Consider the following 21,251-nt stretch of genomic DNA (forward strand, 5'->3'; position numbering starts at 1 on the left):
TCAAATTGAGGACGACGCAACGAGCTATGGAAAGACGAATGATAGGTGTAACGTTAAGGGATAAGAAAAGAGCAGATTGGGTGAGGGAACAAACGCGAGTTAATTACATCTTAGTTGAAATCAAGAAAAAGAAATGGGCATGGGCAGGACATGTAATGAGGAGGGAAGATAACCGTTGGTCATTAAGGGTTACGGACTGGATTCCAAGGGAAGGGAAGCGTAGCAGGGGGCGGCAGAAAGTTAGGTGGGCGGATGAGATTAAGAAGTTTGCAGGGACGGCATGGCCGCAATTAGTACATGACCGGGGCTGTTGGAGAAATATGGGAGAGGCCTTTGCCCTGCAGTGGGCCTAACTAGGCTAATGATGATGATGATGATGATGCTCTTCGCACAGACAGACCTAGTAGCAAGTATCTGGAGAAGCATTTATGGAGAGTGGCAGAGCGTGGTGGCCGTCAGTGACCATATAAGGTGATATGCTCTTGTGTTTCGCAGTCTGGCGCGGCGTCCAAGCGTGTAGTCAAGCAGTTTCACTTCACGGCGTGGCCCGACCACGGCGTGCCGGCCCACCCGCTGTCGCTGGTCGAGATGATCGAGCTCGCCAAGGCACACGCGCCATCCAGCAAGGCGCCGCTCCTTCTACACTGCAGGTGGGAGACGCCGCGAACACTTTTTATGAAAGTACGCAACTGAATTATTATATGTACGGATTCAATAAGAGTACGTTCTAAAAAGACCTATTTGATGTGACGATCAATTATTTATAATGGCATGCTCTTCCTTATTGCCTTCTTTAAAAGCGAAAATAAGTTCGCTTACCTGTGTCACAGAAGCAATGTAAGATCGCGCTGCTCGGCTTCCCATGACTTCCGCGAATTTAGCATAGCCGCACTAAAGCGAACATTTTAATTACCACCGATTGCCTCCCGCCGGATTGTCTCTCGTCTGTGCTTGCCTCACTGCTTCCATTACCATCTGCACTCCAGGATTCTCTCTTAAATCCACCCCATATTCCCGCTGAAACCGCAGTTTTGTGACCCAGTCATCTGCAAGGAGCTTTCTACTATACCCTGACGCAATGAATCATTGGAACAGCCTCGCAGAAAAGTTTTATGCCCTCACTGCGAAAGTTTTCGGGAAATGTTAACTAACCATGTCTTGCTAAATCTCCCGGAACATGCTCGTCCGCGACTTCACCCCAAATCTGGTCTTTGTTATTTGTTTTGCTTACCATCCGACACAATCTTGCACTTTTTGCAGTTTGTTTCTTTCTATTTTTGAAGTTCTCTTTGTTGGTTCTGGCATTGTCACCTCAAATTAAGCCCCTTATCGCGCTCCCCCTTCCCGCCGTCTTATGAATACATCCGGATATTTAAGGAGAAACGAAATGAAGTCAAACGAAATAAAATGGAGAGACAAAAGATAGTGGTTGTTCATGCGTGACCTTATCAGCAGTTACTATATCTATTGCAATCTCTAGCTACCTGTGCTAGAACTCCTCTAAAGTTACCTATGCCTGTAACGACGCCAGCTTTATCGATCTTTTGCCTTCCTTTCTTCTACCAATACTCTAAGCATCCCTTGCTTATCTCCACAGATGCTCCCATGAGCTTTGAATTCCTTTGCTCCGGGAAGTAAATGTTACCTCGGTTCTTGCTAGGCTCGCCATTCTATCCCAACGTTCTGAGTACTCTTTTTCTGCGGACACGCACTTCGTCCTTGGTAAAAAATCGTTCCCGTCTTTTAGACGCCAACATCGGCAAATTACGCGCACCTCCAGCCTGCACACCCGAGCTATGCCGAAGCGCAGGAACTGCAAGAGGATTTTGCGTGCCGATATTTATCGTGAACCGGAGAACAATGTTGTAGTCCTAAATAGCAAGCTTCCACTTAAGCTGTGGAAGGGCTGTGTAGGCGTCTGGTGCTCTTCTTCCGATCGCTATGTGCTCCCTTTTTCCCTATTCCACAGCAGCAAGCTGGAGCGCATCAGCTTAGACTTACCTGTAAATGAAATCGCTGGTGGTTGGTGCTCGGGCAAACCAGAATCAGCTCTGCTGCCCTTACTTCATATTCGCAAGTGTAGCTTGGTGTGGCAGTTGGCAACGCGAGCGTATACTGTAGGCCGCAGGCAAGTTTGCATAGGTTGCGCGTGTCCACACAGCGAACAAAATCTGACGAACCAGTTCAACGTGTAGCGAAAGGTGGCTGTGGTTGGGCGTAAGTGCCGGTAATCAGACAGTAAGTTAATAAGCCTGCGTTTGACATGATGCTATATAAACATTTTTAATAGCAGTAGAGTTGAACGCAGGCATGTAGGTATAATAGCTTTTTTTACATCTTTGAGATCGTTGACTCACGAAAACGTGTTCACAAGCGCAGGCCAAGAAAACGCGCAAAAGCTTCTAACCGACGGGCACAGTTTAGCTGACGCGAAACTCAAGGTCACGTATTCGAAAAGCGAGAGCGTGTACAGCCATCTGTATCGCATGTGTCTCGCTTCGCAGCGCTGGCGTCGGCCGCACGGGCACCATCGTCCTGATGGAGGCGGCGCTCGACATGGCTCGGGCCGAGAAGCGTGTCGACGTTATGGGCCTGCTGTACAAGCTGCGCCAGCAGAGAGTCAACCTCGTCGAGACGGCGGTACGGCTCACACTGCGTACATGCGCGCTGCAGCATAGAGGTTCTCCGCAAGCGCTGCCTTCACTTTCTCGAAGAGCGCTTTCCTGCGTCAAGTACATGTTACTTATTAAGAATGCCAGAGAAAATGATTCCGCCGCTTGTGGCTCTATTGAAAAGGGCTAGAAAATTGGTGAGTGCTCGCGGGGTGGTTTGCTTAAGATGTACAGCATAAACTCAAGAGCACCGACTTTTGAGCTAGTTTATAACTCAAGCGCGCACAAACAAGGACAAATTCAGGACCAGACAACACAAGCGCTTACATCCAACTGGCCGTGTACTTACAGACCTGCATTATTTGAACACTTTCTTTCATGACGTCACAAGACCGAAATGCTCACATCAGTTGACCATGCTCAGAAAATTAGTTCCTTTGGACGACAGAAAAACAGAACGTGCGTTGACACATGACAAACCTGCCTTCTAATGCAATCTCCTTCAATATTCTACCTAACGTCCGGATTCTTATTTTTGGCTACTGCCCTATACATGTTGAACAAGGGCTTACACAGCTTCTTCTTCTGTGTTCCACTGTCATGACAATGCACAGAAAGATTCCCCATCGCGGTAATTCTCCACCTTCCTCCTGTGTTCTAGAAGTCGTTAATTCAGACACCTTCCAGTCTGACTGTTCATTGCTGGAACCACACGATAAGCGAATTCATTATACGAGGCCAGACACACAAGTTACAAAAAGATCACGATGTTTGACAAGGCACGGTCCTTTCTTCTTTCTGCAAATGATTAGTCATTTGGAAAAGCTACCCTAGCTTCTCAGGGCCCCATAGCAATACTCTGATATTGCTACGATTTCCCGTCCTTTTTAGGTCGTGCGAGGAATTCTGCATGTACCAAATTACTACAGTGCGTAATCTATATCCCTCTAGAAAGCATATTTTATTTGTGTTCCTTTTTTTCAACTTCGCCTCAGCGATAGATACTAGAACACTGTCAGGATACCCTGCCGACAAAACCCATTTCACATGCCTTTCGAAACTTATTGCCATAAAACTAAAACCAGATTTCTTCAGTGTGTTATCTAAGCACGGTCCAGCTATTGCTATTTAAGCAAATTTCGACTGGGATGAATGATAAGGCAACTGGGGTTTACATTCATCCCGCTGATCCCGACGCTGCTGATGTTGCTGCTTTTCTTCTAAAAGAAAAAAAACATTTCCTTCAGGAGCAGTACGAGTTCGTGCACGCGGCGCTTCTGGAGCGGCTGTTCGGTGAACCGACGCGGCAGCCCCGAGGCAGTCTGGCCGCTTACTTCACCCGCCTCCAGTTGGAGAAGGCCGGCGGAACGACGGACCTGGAACGGCAGTACGAGGTACGGCGCACGCACGCGCGCGGCACGTTATGCGAGAACATGCTGGCGCGAGACATGGCACACGCCATTCCAACTTTATAATGACAGCATAGTTCTCTCATCCGCCCAAAAATAGCCCGCGCATTTTTTCTTCGGCTGCCAATGGAAGCATTTAAAGAGCATGTCTTCCTCGGCGAAGTACCGGCACTTTTCCCTGTATGTCACGTCTGCTTCTAGCCTCATTCGTGGGCTGATCACAAGATTATTCAGTCTGAAAACGCGACAGAGCTGGTGATGATGACTGATGGTGATGAACCAGATAATTTGTTACGACAGCCGCGCTGGTTATGACTATTGTGATGATAAATACTATGATAATGATAATGATAATTGATGACAACGCTTGCAAGGTGATTCAATTTCTATAGTTGACGTCGATCCAACGCCTGGCTCTCGGAAAAAATGATACGGTTCATACAGTCGATTCTCAATCCTAAATCGCCCTTAGACACTGTCTTTCAGTTACGTTTCCTACACGTTTATATATTTTTTGGTTCAAAATTCACTACGTCGAAATAGCTAAAAATAATGATAGCGCGTATTTCCCGTGATTAGTCGAATAAATAGTGGCGTACAACTTTTACGTTGGTTTAATATTTCGATGATACAATTCTGCGACCAAATTATCATGATACGATGTTTTTGACCACGCGGCGAACAAAGAATACCGACTCCGCCCTTTTAACTAACCTATTCAGGGGCATTGTAAGGTAAAGTTCTTCCATTCTGACGTCAAGTTTACGTACCCGCGAGACCAGCGCGGTCGCTGACCCGCAAGGTTGTTGCGACTTCCCAATCAAATGATATCTTTTATAGGAGGTTACTTTTGTTCGGTTTCAATGTAATAGAATTTCTTACGCCGACCAAATCTTCTGACCTATTTTTTTCACCGAGAGAGAGAGCGAGAGAGAGAGAGAGATCTTTATTTTAAATTAAATACACGCATTGGAGTACATATTAAGACCGAGGTTCCACGCCACGTGGCTGAAAGGGAAACTGACTAAAGGCGAGGAGCACGAAGTAGGTGCGCTGCTAGCGAAGTGGGTGAGGAGAGGGGTGACGGCGTATCCCATTGGTCAGCTGGGATCCCTCGCTTGCGGTGGCTTTTCGACGATTACGACTGCGTGCAAGGGGGAGTAAGAGATGCCGTCAGCACGAATGCTCAATGAAGAGGATTTGGCAGAGCTGCGTCATATACGCGCCGAAAGGGCTCGGCAGCGTCACACAGCCACGGAAAATATTGAGTATGCGCAAAGAAATCAATCGTCGCCGCTCCGAGTAGACAGCACCATCAGTCGACATCTATTCCTTTCATAACGGGACAGTCCTCAGCTATAAAGAAGAGTTGAGCTTTGTTTTACATAATCTTACGGGAAGGAAGAAGCCTGTGGCTACTCACAGATTGCTTTCAATAGCGGAGCAACAAGCGTAGAGCAGTAACTAAAACCTAAACACTTCGTCTTCGCCAATGCCACCATCAGCATCCTCTTCTTCCCTCATTACAGACTGTGACATCACCCCTGTCGGAAAAAGCACTTATTGGTGCGGTTCATCGGTCCGAGAAAGGCACGTTTTGAGACGGCTGACGTGAATGATGTCAGAGAAAGGTTGCGGCACGGTGCCGTACAATGCAGACTTTTCATGTGTGACAGGGGTCACCTGGTGGAGGATGCGGTAAGGACCGTAGTATCACGAGCGGTGTTTCTCCGAAAGACCAACACGCCGAGTAGGAAGCCATACTAGCATAAGAGCAGCTGCTTCGTTGTCCACGCCGTGATGGCGCTGGTCGTAACGGCACTTCTGGCTTATCTTTAAGGAGAAAGACGAATGCGGGCAATCCGGCGTGCTTGGGTCGCTGTGTATTCTGTCGGCGAGTCGAGCGTGGTGTTGAAATGAAATGAAAGTCTCGAAAGGCAAAGTCGGCTCACGGCCGAAGAGGAGATAATCGGTAGAGTAGCCAGCTGTGGTGTGGAGCGAGGAATTCTAAGCGAACGTGACAAATGGTAGAGCAGTGTCCCAGTCGCGATGATCGGAGGAAACATACGTTGCTAGCATTTCAGTTAATGTGCGGTTCAGGCGTTCGGTAAAACCGTTACTTTGAGGATGGTACGTGGTACTAAGTGGTAGATTGAAAATCACGAAAGTATCAGCCTAAACCTTCGCTGTTGGGGGCGATCATTTTTATTATTCGCTGTTTATTGCGCACCTGAGTCACCTACCCAGTTCCTAAATGACCTTTGTGAGCATATGTCAGCTTCTTCTCAGGATAAAATACTTCTCGTTGGTGACTTCGATCTGATGGGTGTTAGCTGGGATTATGCTGCTTAATGTTACGATCAGAATGTCGATTACTTGATATTATGCTAACTAATAACTTACAAGAAAATGTGACACAGCCGACGCAGTTACAAGGAGATAGTGAAACTATGCTTGATCTTATTTTTATAAGTCGCTCTATTGAAAATTTTGTCACCTCTGTAGAACAAGGTATTTCGGATCATGAACTTGTCTACTTTTCATGTTCCATGGAACGTTGCGATACTGCCCTTGATAAAACAATGATTGTGAAGGACATTTCCCGTGCCAGAGATGAAAGTGTTTTGGACAACTTAGATCACAGGCTGAGAGAATTAGATTAATATGACGTTGTGTTGCTCTGGAATAAGTCCAAAGAAATGTGCCATTTCTGTCTCGATAATTTTATTCGAAACAAAGTTAAAAAGAAGTCCACGCGAACTCCGTGGATTACACGAAAAGTACTGCAACTTAAGCGAAAACTAAAAAGGTTAAAGCGACGGCAGGCCCTTTGCACTGAAATCCAGAACATTCAAGAGGCCTTAAATCAGGCTGTATTCAAGGCTAAGCAACAGTATTTTCAATATACCCTGCCTAGCTTTATGCGCAGTGCACCAGAAAAATTCTCGAACCATCTAGCTATCACAAAGAGACCCGTTGGTTGCATTGTGCACAACGGTGTAACTGTTACTGAGAAGCGATATATAGCGGAACATTTTAAACAATTTTATCACAGCGTATTTTTAAGTGTCTCGAATCATGTACCCTTCAGCGGTACCCCTTATGTGTTCGCCCTGCTGTTACGTCGACGACTGGTGTGGTTTCTATGCTGCTAAATTTAAAAATAAAATCATTACCAGGACCGGATAACATCCCAAATGCCTTTTTGCGCCATTTTGCAGAGATGATTGCACGTTTTCTAGCGCGCATTTTTAGTCTATCTTCCGCCACCCTTCCCAAAGATTGGCGATCGGCTCGGGTTGTACCGGTGCAAAAGAAAGGCACAGCGACATTACTAACGAACTATCGACCGATTTCCCTTAATTCATCTTGCTGCACACTATTGAAACATATTATAGCTAACCAGACAAAACAATTCTTATGTGACAACAGCATCCTCACATTAGTACAGCATGGCTTTAGGAAAGGGTTTTCCACACTCATTCAGTTGGCTTCAGTTATCCACAGCTTTGCTAGCATTCTTGATAAACCTGGTCAGATTGATGTTATATTCCTGGATTGCAGAAAATCATTTGATTTTGTTTGTCACCATGAACTAATTCAGAAGCTTGAAATCATAAAACTGCCGCCATAGTTAATTAGCGGGATATCTGCATACTTAACTAAGCGCACACAATGCGTTAGAATAAGCGAATGCCCTTCAGATGAAGTGCGAGTTCTTGCGTTCCTCAAGGCAGTGTGCTTGGCCCCTTGTTATTTTTAATGTACAGTAATGATATTGTGGAAGTAATCGCTCACACCGTTCAATTACGATTGTTTGCTGATGATAGTGTTTTATTTAATGAAATTAAATGCCACGGAGATCAAGTTCTGTTAAATTCTACTCTTCAGAGCATTCATTCTTGGTGCCAGCAATGGAACATGGAGCTCAACATTAATAAAACAGTTTCTATGAGAATGACTAAAAAAAAGCACCCTTTACCGTTTGATCATGATGTTGCATCTCAACCTTTATCCGAAGTCGAGGAATATAAATATCTGGGGGATATCATAACGCATGATCTTTACTGGAACAATCATATCTCTACTAGATGTGTTTCAGCTTTAAGAAAACTTAGTCTGCTTAGGCATAAATTAAAAATGGCACCTCCGCAAACCAAGCTGTTGGCTTATTTATTTATTTATTTATTCATACTGTCAATCCTCTTCTAAGGGTTCTTACAGGGAGGGTTTAAATACAGGCAGACCATATATACAGGTGCATCAAGCAGCAGCGGAATAACAAAATTCATGTTTAACAATTCACAAACATCACTGCCATCTGCCACAAAGCTTGGTATCCCGTTCCAGAGTTCAATCACGGCAGGGTAAAAAGAAAAGCGGAACACATCACTGTGAGCAAAGTATGGGCGTAAAACATATTGATGATTAACACGAGTGCTTCGTTTTCCTGACAGCGGCACATACTCATCATTGCTGATTTTTAAATTTCCATGTAGTATTCTAAAAAACACTTTCAGACGACTTTTTTTGCCTTCGTACTTCTAGTGTTTCCAGTTCACAAGACTGCAACATCAGTGTAACGGAATCTAAACGGCGGTACTTTGAGCATATGAAGCGCGCGGCACGACGTTGAACTTTTTCTAACTTTGTAGTCATTTCTTTCTGATGAGGGCTCCAGATGACTGAGGCATATTCAAGTAAATGTCTAACAAAAGCTTTATAAGCTATCAGCTTTACATCTCGCGAAGCTTGACCTAGTTTTTGCCTTAAGAAACCTAATCTCTGATTCGCCTTCGAGCACACATTTTCTATGTGCGTATGTCATGTCAGATTATGTGTAACTGTAACACCTAAATATTTAAACTGGTTAGCACGAACTAACAAATTACCATCGATGTATAGTTAAAAGGCAGAACGTTTACTTTCTTAGTCATATGTCTGTATGTTGATTTAATGTAGTCCATATGCATACCCCATAATTTACACCATCGGCTGAAATTTTCTAAACAACGACTAATTCTGAGTTGACCCTGAACATTGGTTACGGTCGAATAAATTAGGCAGTCACCTGCAAAAAGCTTCATTTTTACCGGTTCTTCAACAACAGAAGAGATATCATTTATATATATATATATATATATATATATATATATATATATATATATATATATATATATATATATATATATATAAGAAAAAACAGTGGGCCCAAGACTGACCCCTGAGGAACACCTGAAAGCACTTGGAGCGAAGTCGACAGGCTGCCATCTAAACTTATAGTCTGTTGACGATCACCTAAATATTCTTTTATCCATAGTACTAATGTTTCATCGATACCTATTTCTCTCAGTTTAAAGATCAGCTTATTATGCGGAACCTTATCGAAGGCTTTCGCAAAATCTATACAAATGACGTCGATCTGGTGCTTCTCATCTAAGGCGGCAGCGAGATCATGAAATACTTCAATTAATTGTGTAATGGTAGATAGGCCAGTACGGAAGCCATGCAGGCATGAGTAAAGTATTCACTTCTAGAAATTGTAAAATATGTTTTGCGATGATGTGTTCCGGAAGTTTCAAACTGATACATGTGAGTGAAATAGGACGGTAATTATTTACAAGTGTGCGATCACCGCCTTTGTGCACTGGAATAACTACGGCCCTGCGCCAGTCTGGGGATAGAGAATGCGTATGTAATGATTTCTCGAAAATTATCATTAAGTAGTATGACATCCATTCAGCATAGCGTTTTAGAAATTCAGGACAAATTCTGTCAGATCCACTAAATGTTTTTCCATCTAAACTCAGCAGCAATAGGAACACCCCTTCTTGTTTGATTTCCAGATTTTCCATTGGGTAACGTGTAGTATATGGTAAATGCTCGTCTGTATTCATGTTTCTATTATTAGTAAACACAGATTGAAAGAAGTAATTAAAATGTTCGGCAATGTCCGCAGGCTCTGTTAATATTATGTTGTCCTTTACGATTTCTTCAATTTTATCTTTCCTACTGCTGAGATATCTCCAGAATTTTTGTGGAGAACTTTTTAGGAACCCTGTCAGTGTTTGTTCAAAGAATTGCTTTTTGGATAGGGTCAGAGTATGCCTCAACTCTGCGCGAAGTCTCGGTATTTCGTCCGAACCCGTTTTCTTTTTACGTAGTCGCTTTAGTTTTTTTTTTTTTTCATGTGAATGACGCCGCGGTTAATCCAAGGTCGGCGTTGTTTAGACTTTCTTTTTCGAGTTGGCACAAATCGGTTCACACAATTGTTTACTATATCCTTAAATTCATTCCAAAGCTCATCTACAGTTTTTTTCCTTTGCATGGTGCTCAAATTGGCCAAACGAGAATTCCAAAAAATCTAATATTGAATTGTCATCAGCACGTTTGTAGTCCTTTACCCTAATTACAGGGTAGCATTTAATACGGGACATACTAATAGTAGGCACATTCACTACAATCATTCTGTGATCCGAAATACCGTCTTCAATTGTCAACAAATGATGTTCTATATTATTGGATAGGAACACTAGGTCCTACAATGACCGCTACCTAGAAGTTATTCTTGTGTCCTCTTGAACGATTTGACTTAGATTAAAAGAAAACATATCTAGTAGTTTCTAGATAGTATCTAGTATCTAGTAGCCGGGCGTCATCATCGAACTTGTTGAATCGTCTGGGTCAGGCGGGCAGCCTGCCACTTCAAACTTTTTTTGCTTTTCTTTACCGAATCTACTTTCTTTATATCCATATGTTATGCGCTTATCGTTAGTGAGGTCCCAAGTGTACATTTTGTCTTTTATTTTAAGTTTATCGTAGATAAGCTTGACTTTCGTGCCTTTTGACCAATCCGATGCTGCACTTTCCCAAAGCATTCTTCTTATTTCCGCTGTTTCTTTAGCATAGTCTTGGCTAACCCGAACATTAGTGCCCTTCAGTTTAAAACAGTTCTTTAGAACACTGTCCTTTTCCCTGGAATCAAGGAACTTCATAATAATTGGTCTTGGTTTATCCGGTTTCGCTTTTCCAATACGGTGAATTCTCTCTACTGTCCTGACGGGAACCCCCAAAGTATTGTCAAAAATACCGTCTAGGACCTGTTCTCCGAGTTTGGTTTCTGTTTCGTCAGCACTTTCATTGATTCCACATACTAGGAGATTGTTGCGCCTACTTCTGTTTTCGTAGTCAATTAACTTCAATGCTTGCTGTTGGACAACCGACTCCAATTTATTAATTCTGTTGCTCCTTTCCTCGAACATTGTCAAAATGCCTTGTAACTTATCAGTTTTAGCATTAACAGCAGCAATTTCCTCTCTTATGCGGTCCATCTTACGGTCGCTTTCTTGCAGTCTATCGATAATGACCTGCAACATTTCATTAGCCTTGGGCCCAGGGTTCTGTTCTATGTCACCTGACACAAGCAATAACATGAGCATCGACCAGCAATCAGACAAAATAGCAAAACACTTTTAAGGCACGGCAGGACCAACAGAAACCTATCATCGCTACGATAAGCGGGCAAATTGCCCAGCCGATAGACCAGCACAAGCAGTAATGGCGATTTAGGCTGGCGATTTATAACACAACTGTGTTATAAGAGCTACACTAGAATATGCGACAATTGTTTGGGATCCGTACACGAAACGCAACATCGATGCAATAGAAAGAACTCGGCGAAAAGCTGTAGGCTGTATATTTTCTAAATGCCGTCCAACTGACTCTCCCTCAAACGTAATGAAAATGAATAATATACAAACACTGGAATTGTGAAGGAAAATTCAAAAGCTTAAGTTCCTCTATCTGCTTCAGAATAATCAGCTATTTATTAATCCGCAGCAGTACGTACAACCACTAGCAGGGCGATTAACAAGGCACCGGCATGCCAAGTCAATAACTCTGTATTTTGCCAGGACCAACGCCTTTAGATATTTCTTGTTTCCTCGTACAATAACCGAATGGAATAACTTGCCCATATCGGTTGTTATTAACACTAAAAGCGTTTAATGCGCTGACAGCTGAACATGCGACAGTTCAAAAATGTTGTTTGCTTTTATATCTTGTGTTGTCACAGCGTTTCTGAAATTTTTATTTTTTATTTTCCTGCAATAATTCCAATGTAATTAATTCTTATTTCTATCTTGCTAGGCACGTACTCTTGCATTTCCTTGTTTTTTCCGGTACTTCTGCCCGTCCTGCAAGGGCCACTACAAGGCCTGCAGTATTTTCTAAATAAATAAATAAATAAAATAAAACATGATCCAAGTATGTCGTCTATGAATTTGGCAGAAAGCAACAAACCAGACTGTATGTGTATTCCTGCAGCGGTAGAGCCCAGCGACCGAGGCGACAGGTGGGATCCTTGACGGAAGAAAGCCAAGAAAGGGCGTGGTGAATGTTTCTAACTGTAAAGCGTCCGAACTTGCCTACCGCGTAAATGAGGGCGCGACAGTCGCGCTCGGTAATCGAGTAATTGCGGTAAGCTGTAGAGAGGAGGCGGGTGGCGTAGGCGATAACGCGGTTGTGCCCACATTGGCGTTGAGCTAAAACTGTGCCGATGCCGTAGCCACTAGCGTCAGTGCAGATTTCTGTCGGAGTGGAGGGTCAAAATGGGCGAGACCATGAGGTGTGGTGAGCAGCGTGAAGAGCTGCGAGAAAGCAGACGCTTGTTCAGAGCCCCCAGCTGAAAGGAACGTCTTTCTTGAGGAGGTCAGTTAGGGGACGGGCAACATGGGCAAAATTTTCCACAGACCTCCAGAAGAGCAAAGGCCAAGAAATCTCCAAACATCAAACTCCAGGTAAGCTGGGCTAAGGTAGCCTCTTCCGGCTGCTCCTCAAACCAGACTGCTAATAATGAATCCCTCCTTTAAGAAAATACAATTCTAAAAGCCGAAATTCACATACTTAAACCAGAACTCCAATCTCGTCACCCCTCTACTTCAACCTCTAAAGCCCCTTTTTCTAACACGGCCCTTTCGGCTCATCATCTATCAGCCCTACCTGAAACCTCTTCACACGGCGCCATGGACACTAGCCCCTCCAATGAACGGGAACCGCTTCACCCTCCCCCAGCAGACGTAAAACTCCGAGCACTCCGCGATCAGAGGACACCCTGGACGAGACAATCTTAAATTATAACGACAGGCTAACCGCCTTGGAGACTAAATTACATAATATACTCTCTGCAATTGAAAGCATCAATACAGATTACACAGCCAGGAATGAAAAGCTCGACAAATTTATTGACTTCGTACAAGCACACATCCAACAAACTACAAGTTGGATAGCTGGAGTCACCGCGAATCATCCTAACATAGTTGCACCTGCTCGACCCGCCTCTCCACCAGCTCCGCTTTACACTGGCCAATAACCCGACACGCTCCGAGTTTGAAGTGTGGCAGTGAAACTGTAGGGGGTTTCGAAAAACGAAAGCACACCTCCAGCAGTTTCTAGCCTCCTATTCTAATCTCCCAGCTGTCATTGCGCTTCAGGAAACTCACGGACTAATCAGCTTCCCAGCTTATAATGTCTATCAGACCAATAAGGTCTCCCGGCTCGATACAGCAATTCTTACGCAAAAGCACCTCACTGCCAATCACTCCTAGTTCGACAGCGTCGATATAGAGCATGATCTTATAAAAATTATTCGCAAAAAATAATGCATCTGGCATTTACATTCTCAGCATCTATAATCGGCCACAAGACAAACGTCACCGCTTTGACTCTCTTTTCGCTCAAGCTATTGCCGCTGCCACCCACCACCCCCTCCTAATTCTTGGCGATTTCAATGCACCCAACCAGTTATGGGGTCACTTCGTTTCTACTCATAAGGGCAGAGCCCTATGGATCCACATACAAGCCCACAGACTCACATTACATAACGACATCGATGCACAGCCTAGCTAAGGACACCTCCACCGATCTTACGCTTACACACAGCATTCAATTGTCACATGGCAAAACTCACATGTTAACCTCGGTAGCGACCATTACATCATTACCGTCACACTACAACTCAAACACAAACCATTTGCACCCAAACGTCTCAGCCTTACCAGTTGGGACAAATGTCGAGAGGTCCGCCAGATATCAGCTCCCACAAACATTCAAGACAATTCAGAATGGGTTCAGCAACTACACTCAGACACCCAGACGTATACTACCACTCTGCCCCCTGAAACCGCTCTCACTACGGTTGATTCCAAGCTTCTACACATGTGGGAAGCCAAACAGTCTCTTCTCAACCGGTTGATGAGGCAACAGCAAAACCGAAAACTAAGACTCAGAATTGCCAAATTAGAACTCCAGATCCAGGAGTACGCCACACAACTGGCCTGCCAGCAGTGGGGCCAGGTATGTGAAAGCATGCATGACAACCTCGACAACAAGCGCACATGGCAACTCCTGCGACACTTATTAGACCCTACCACATCACGCACACACCACAACCACAGCATAAACAAACTGCTACATGCACACAAAAACAATTTCAACGGATTCTTCGAGGACCTCCGCCATAAACATCTGCCTCCCGCTCAGAAGTATGACATGCCAAAATATACTGGCGAACCCAAAGAGCTACTATGCGCCGCTATCACGGAAGCAGAGGTTCGCCATGCCCTCGCCACCCTGCGTACAATGTCAGCAACAGGCCACGACCTTATTTACAATGAAATACTCCGCAATCTAGACGACAACTTCGTCACAGCCATCACGGCGTACTTCAATCACTGCTTTGACACTGGCACCCTCCCTAGTTCGTGTAAAGATGCCAGGGTAATTTTTAGCCCAAAGCCAAAAAACCACTCAACACTTCTAATCTCAGGCCTATATCACTAACCCCTTCTCTTGGAAAAACACTCGAACACGTCATCCTCAACCGACTCAGTAAATACATGGAAGACAACAATCTTTATCCATCTGAAATGGTAGGTTTTCGAATATCACTCTCATGCCAAGATATCATGCTTCGAATGAAGCATGACATCATTACACCCAATAGCAGTCTAAATACGCAAGCAATTCTCAGTCTGGACCTCCACGGAGCCTTCAATAACGTTTCGCATTCCGCCATCCTCCGAGAGCTTAATCTCATTGGGGTTGGCGGAAAGACATATGACTACATATGTATCTTCATATCCAACCGTACCGCCACCATACACATAGGCACAGAGCAATCCATTTCGTGCGCTTTAGGTACCTACGGCACTCACCAAGGCTCAGTGCTGTCCTCCTTTTCATTTTAATGTTTCTATGATGTCGATGGCGCAAGCATTGAGGTCTATTCCTGATCTCAAGTTTTCACTCTGCGCCGATAACACCACTCTTTGGACGACTGGCGGCTCCGATGGAGAGATTCAAGACACTCTACAGGCTGCAGCAGACGCCGTCGTGGCTCATGCCGGGGCTATGAATCTCACATGCTCCCCTCAAAAATCCGAGCTACTTCTGCCATTCCACCGGGGGGACGGAAAACATATGTCTAGTATACAGGTCATCCTAAACCACATCCCCGTTACTAGAGTGGACAGGCTCTGGGTGCTCGGTTTACACATTCAAAGCAACCGGCTCAACAACTATACCCTACATTCACTCCACACCACAGTCGATCACACCCTGCGCTTCTGGGGCGAGTCTCCAATAAACATGGCGGACTGAAGGAGGCCGAACTTCTCCGCTTGATCCAGGCTTTCGCTATCAGTAAGATTACATTCGCAACACCATATTTACATTACCTTAAATCAGAATCAGATAAGATCGACACTCTTTTACGCAAAATATATAAATTCGCTCGGTGGGTCCCCATACGTACCTCCACTGAAAGGCCAATGCTTACTGGAACTTTCAACACACTTACAATACTCACATAACATCACAATCGAGCAGAACTTCTAACACCGCAACAGGTCGCCACATTCTACAAACCTTTTCTATCACTCCGGCACCCATCATGAAGACTAAATACACTATTCCACATCACATACACGAGAACCTATGCATTCCCCCACTTCCTAAAAACATGCACCCTGTGCACCACAAACAGCGCAGGAGGCAGCGAGCAAAGGCTCTCTAAAAACAATTGTCCACCTCAAAAGACGTGCTCTATGTTGATGCCGCCGAATATGGGAAGAGAAGTCATTATGCAATATCAGTCATTAACTTTCACGGCCGGGTCGCTGCGGCAGCCTACATTCCTGGCTCTTCCTAAAGGAGGCGGAGGAAGAGGCCATAGCCCTCGCCCTCACCATCCCAGATTCATCAGTTATCGTTAGCGTCTCCAAAGCAGCCATACATAACTTCGGAGCGCGTAGGGTCTCATAGCCCTTTCTCTCCTCTTGGCCCATCCTTTCCATCAAACTGTGGCATTAATCTGGACTCCCGCGCATGCGGGCCTTGCGGGAAACGAGGCGGCTCATGCCAGTGCCCGAGGATTTACAGTCCGGGCTCAGGCTTCAGATGTGTCGGACCTCGCCAAGAAGGAGGTACCGTTTACAGCGCGGGATGGACTTATTACCTACCACTACATCTGCACACACTACCGATTAAACAGTTTAATCTTTCGGCCACCCATGGCCAAATCCCCGCGTAGGTGTGAAATTCTGTGGCGACAGCTGCAGACTCGCACCTTTCGCTCCCCTTACCTCCTCCACCGCATTCATCCCTCCATTTACCTTTGTCCCTATTGTAAATTCTGTGTCTCTCCCAAAGCAGACTTAAGCCACATCATGTGGGGATGCCCTAAGCACCCCCTTCCCCCTTTCCTCAAGCAATTAATATGTAGTGAGGAGCAGTGGGAGGGTGAATTGCGCAACTCCAGGCCCGATCTTCAGGAGGCCATCCTCGAGTTGGCTGAGAGGATAAAGGAGGCCTACTTCAAGTAGTTCCTCCCCCCACCCTCTATTCCATTGCCCCTTCCCATTAAAGAGGGATAAAGTTTTTCATCATCATAACCATCAAACATCTTTGGCACAAGTTGCTACGGGGAAATTCTGCACAGCATTAACTTTTACGGGGTCGGGTTGAGTGCCTGACGAATCAACGAGATCTCCGAGCTTAGTTATTTGGCGGTGACCGATGTGGCACTTGGACGAGTTGAGCTGGAAGTCAGCGGTGCGAAAAACAGCAAAAACAGATGATAGTATTTCAAGATGGGTCACAAAAGTTGTATAGAATACGATGACGTCATCCAATTAGCACAAACAGATAGACCATTTCAAGCCACGCAAGAACGTATCCATCATCCAATCAAATGTCGTCGAGACATTGCACAGGCCAAAAGGCATTACCCTAAACTGATATAGGCCTTTGGTGTGACGAATGCGGTCTTTTCACGGTCCATTTTATCCACGACAATTTGCCAATATCGAAAGGGAAAGTCTATCGATGAAAAATAACTAGCACTGTGGGGACAATCCAGAGCATCGTCAATGCGGGGAAGTGGATATACATCTTTCTAGATGATCCTGTTTAGATGACGATAGTCATCGCAGAATCGCCATCTATTATCCTTTCTTTGACGAGAACAACACGGGAAGCCAAAGGGGTCAAAAAAGTGTTCAATTAGCGCTTTGGCAATCAATTTTCTGAACCTCGCTCTGGATAACTATTCGCTCAGACGGAGGCACCCGATATGGGCGTCGCCGAACAGGTGCTCCATCGGCTGTATTTATACGATGCTTCAAGACCGTAGTTTTGACCCAAAAGGCTATCGTTCAGGTGGAAAATGTCGGAGTCCAAGTCGAGGATGTCACGGAGCTCTGCGGCTTGTCAAGTTGAGAGGTCCGTTGCACTCACCTTTGTGAATTCGTCGGGCGGGCAGATGCAGAAGGCGCAGAATGAGCATTGGTCGAAGACGGCGCCACAGATAGAGCGGACATCGGGCACTCACTGCGACGGTGACAACGTGGCAAGAGACATGCCCCGAGGAAGTACTTGTGGGCACTGTCCGAAATTTAGGATGGGGAGATATGTCTGATTGTCCGCTACAGAAACGATGGTGTGTGGGAAAGAGATATTGTGGGAAAGCAGGACTGAAGTCGCTGGAATAAGGACAGAGTAGTCAGGTACAGGGGGGTAGGCTGAAACAGTGACGCAGGTAGCTGCTAGAGACGGGACGCGAATAAAATCCGCAGAATAAAGCTGAGTTCGAGCTTGGGCAGGGAGGTCAACGGGAAGGGGTAGGTCAAGTTGGGCAACACCGGCTGAACAGTCAGAGCAGAATGGGCGGTCAAAATGTTGAGTCTGAGGATCACATCGTGAGGTCAGCGTTAGAGCACACTATAAAAAAACCGACGTGTGGTGGCCGGCGACACTCACACGTGCAGCACACATCCCAAGCACAGCGGGAGTTCCACCGTCAGTGACCTGGAGCTGTCGACTCGGAGCGGGAATGACTACTTTCTTCAAGCGCGTTCGAAGCTCCTCATGCATGGTGGGAATTTGCACTCCAGTGTCGATGAGTGCTGTGACGGTAAAACTATTCACGTCCACGTCCAGAAGAATCAGACGAGTAGGCAGGGTCAGCAGAGGAATTTGAGGCCGGGGTGCTAGAGCAGCTTCACCTCCAGGAGCTTGCCCAGTTAGTTTCCCGTCGGGGAACGGCGAAGGTAAGCTGGGGACTGGTAGTGATGCAGCTGGGGCGAACGGGAGAAGTGACCGTGTGGTGTGTGGCTAGTCGCAGTGGCTCGAGCGTTGTCAGGTGCGTCTTTAACCTCAGTGGAGAGTGCAGGTGGGCGAGGATTCATTGCGGAGCGGTGGTAGCTAGGAAGGCTTGGTAGAGAGTGGGCTTACCAGGAACTTTGGCAGTGGCGTGTTCACAATAAAAGCAAATGGGTCGATCATCATGTGTTGATAGACCGATATGGATCGTATTGGCTCTGGTGAACAGGCGCAGTGGCAGCAGACGAAGCAAAGTCAGAATGATTAGCGAAGCAGATGGACGGAAGATCCACATTGGCAAGTTCTTGGCGAATGACCGACTGAATGAGAGACACGAGCGGCCGACAATCGTCAAAGCACTGCGTCACTGGCGTGGCAGGAGACGCTGCTTCGATTTCTCGCTGGCCGATATGTGCAACGTTCTCGCAGGAGGTGGGCCCACGCGGTAGACAAATGTCTTCGCATGTCCATGAAGCTGCTGTATTGGGTACACGCGTAAACTGTTGAACTATGCGGCAGCTCTTCGCGACTTCAAGGCAGCGACATTCGTTAATGATCTCATGTCCGTGGTTATATTCTTGTAAACAAGCCGGTTAAACGCGTCGTCCGCAATGCCTTTCAAAACGTGGCTGACCGTGTCTGTGTGTGTCATATTATTCACCTTGCGGCAAAGAGCGAGGACGTCCTTGATGTACGCGGCGTAAGACTCAGTGGACATCTGTGGACGGGTCCCAAGGTCCTTCTTAGCAGCACGTTGGCGACCGACGGGCTTGCCGAACGAGTCCCTAAGCTTCTGTTTGCACTGGTCCCAACTTGTAATCTCTTCTTTCATGTGTCTCCGACGAGATCCGTGCTGTTTTGTTCAGGTAGAGTGTTGTATTTGCTAGCATAAGCATGTTATCCCACTTGTTGTGTGCGCTGACCCGTTCGTAATCCTGCGACCAGTCATCGATGTCAACGTTGTCAATCCCGGAAAACATCCCAGGGTCGCGAGGCTTGTTCAGGATGACCGTCGGTGGGGTCGACTGGGCCGTGGTTGAAGACTCTCCTTCGGATGACATGGCGGCCAGGTTACGTCCGATGCGGAGCTCCGTCTAGAGTAAGTAATTAACCAGCACCTCCACCGAAGATGTTATGGCAAGGAAAAAGGGTACGGCCATTCACAGATGGCTTTTAATGGCGGAGCCAACAAGCGTACAGCAGCGACTAAAACCTAAACTCTTCTTCGTCGTCTCCAAGGCCACCAAGTGCCTCCTTTTCTTCCCACATTAGCGCCTGGGACAATATTAATGCATCCTTAGTGCCTACACGTCACCTTGACGAGGCGAGTTTCCGCGGTTTTATGCCGTCGCATGACAGAAAGGTGAACTAGACGCGGCCTGAAAGCATTTTCACCAATCTCAGATTGCTAATGGTGACAAGTGCATGGAATGGGACAAACAGTTTTCTGTTGTTCCGCCTCATCATGCATAGTCAGTGTGTATACGTCATCATGGTATGGAGAGTTTTTGCGGTTTTCGCGACGTCACTCGCGACAAACAGGCGAAGTGGGCGTGGCCTTCAAGATGGTTCACAAATCCCAGAGGACAAATGAAGGCAATAGAATCGAAATAGATAGGAATACATATGTTACAGCGCCGCACAACTCAAACCAAGTGCACCATCATGGGTTCGTGTCTGTGTGCGATCCCATGGCAATCGGAGCTGGCGATCACAAGCCAGTCATGTGAACTTTATGAAACATCATTCCAGCGCACAATTGAACACGGACGAGAAGAGAAGGACAACGTGAAGGCGGGACTTCAACAAAATTTTATTCACGGAAAGCAGGGCTTTATGTACACAAGTGGAGGGAGGGCGAGAGGACGGCGCTGCTAGTGCACCGGATCACCCTAAAATATTTCCTTGGTCCGGGCGATAAGGATCACAGGCGTCAAAACCAAAATAACAAATAAAAATAACACACACACACACACACATATATACATATATATATATATATATATATATATATATATATATATATATATATATATATATATATTATAATTTAGTATATATCTTACGAGAAAGCGTTTGATTTAGTCGAAACCTCAGCAGTTTTGAAGGCATTACGGAATCAGGGCGTAGACCAGCCGTACGTAAAAAAACTGAAAGACATCGATAGCGACTCCACAGCCACCGTAGTCCTCCATAAAGAAAGCAACAAGATGCCAATAAAGAAAGGCGTCAGGCAGGGACATACGATCTCTCGAATGCTATTCATGGTGTGTTTCCATGAGATATTCAGAGACCTGGATTGGGAAGAATTGGGGATAAAAGTTAACGGAGAACACCTTAGTAACTTGCGATTCGCTGATGATATTGCCTTGCTTAGTAACCCAGGGGACCAATTGCAATGCATACTGACTGACCTGGAGAGGCGAAGCAGAACGGTGGGTCTAAAGGTTAAGCTGCAGAAAACTAAAGTAATGTTTAACAGTCTCGGAAGAGAACAGTAGTTTACGATAGTTAGCGAGGCACTGGAAGTGGTAAGGGAATACATCTACCTAGGGCAGGTAGTGACCGCGCA

General features: G+C 45.7%; 1 protein-coding gene across 4 annotated transcripts in view; it reads left to right on the forward strand.

The window, feature by feature from the left end:
- LOC142560968 (receptor-type tyrosine-protein phosphatase kappa-like) overlaps window positions 1-21,251 on the forward strand; it is a 586,354-nt gene that overhangs the window by 396,854 nt on the left and 168,249 nt on the right. For all 4 annotated transcript variants that reach the window (XM_075673412.1, XM_075673413.1, XM_075673411.1 and 1 more), the window contains 3 exons: window positions 496-650; window positions 2,505-2,640; window positions 3,860-4,006. In XM_075673412.1, coding sequence (XP_075529527.1) covers window positions 496-650; window positions 2,505-2,640; window positions 3,860-4,006 — 438 coding nt within the window. The remainder of the gene's footprint in view (window positions 1-495; window positions 651-2,504; window positions 2,641-3,859; window positions 4,007-21,251) is intronic.

The sequence above is a fragment of the Dermacentor variabilis genome, chromosome 10 (assembly GCF_050947875.1).
Source record: "Dermacentor variabilis isolate Ectoservices chromosome 10, ASM5094787v1, whole genome shotgun sequence".
Taxonomy (NCBI): domain Eukaryota; kingdom Metazoa; phylum Arthropoda; class Arachnida; order Ixodida; family Ixodidae; genus Dermacentor; species Dermacentor variabilis.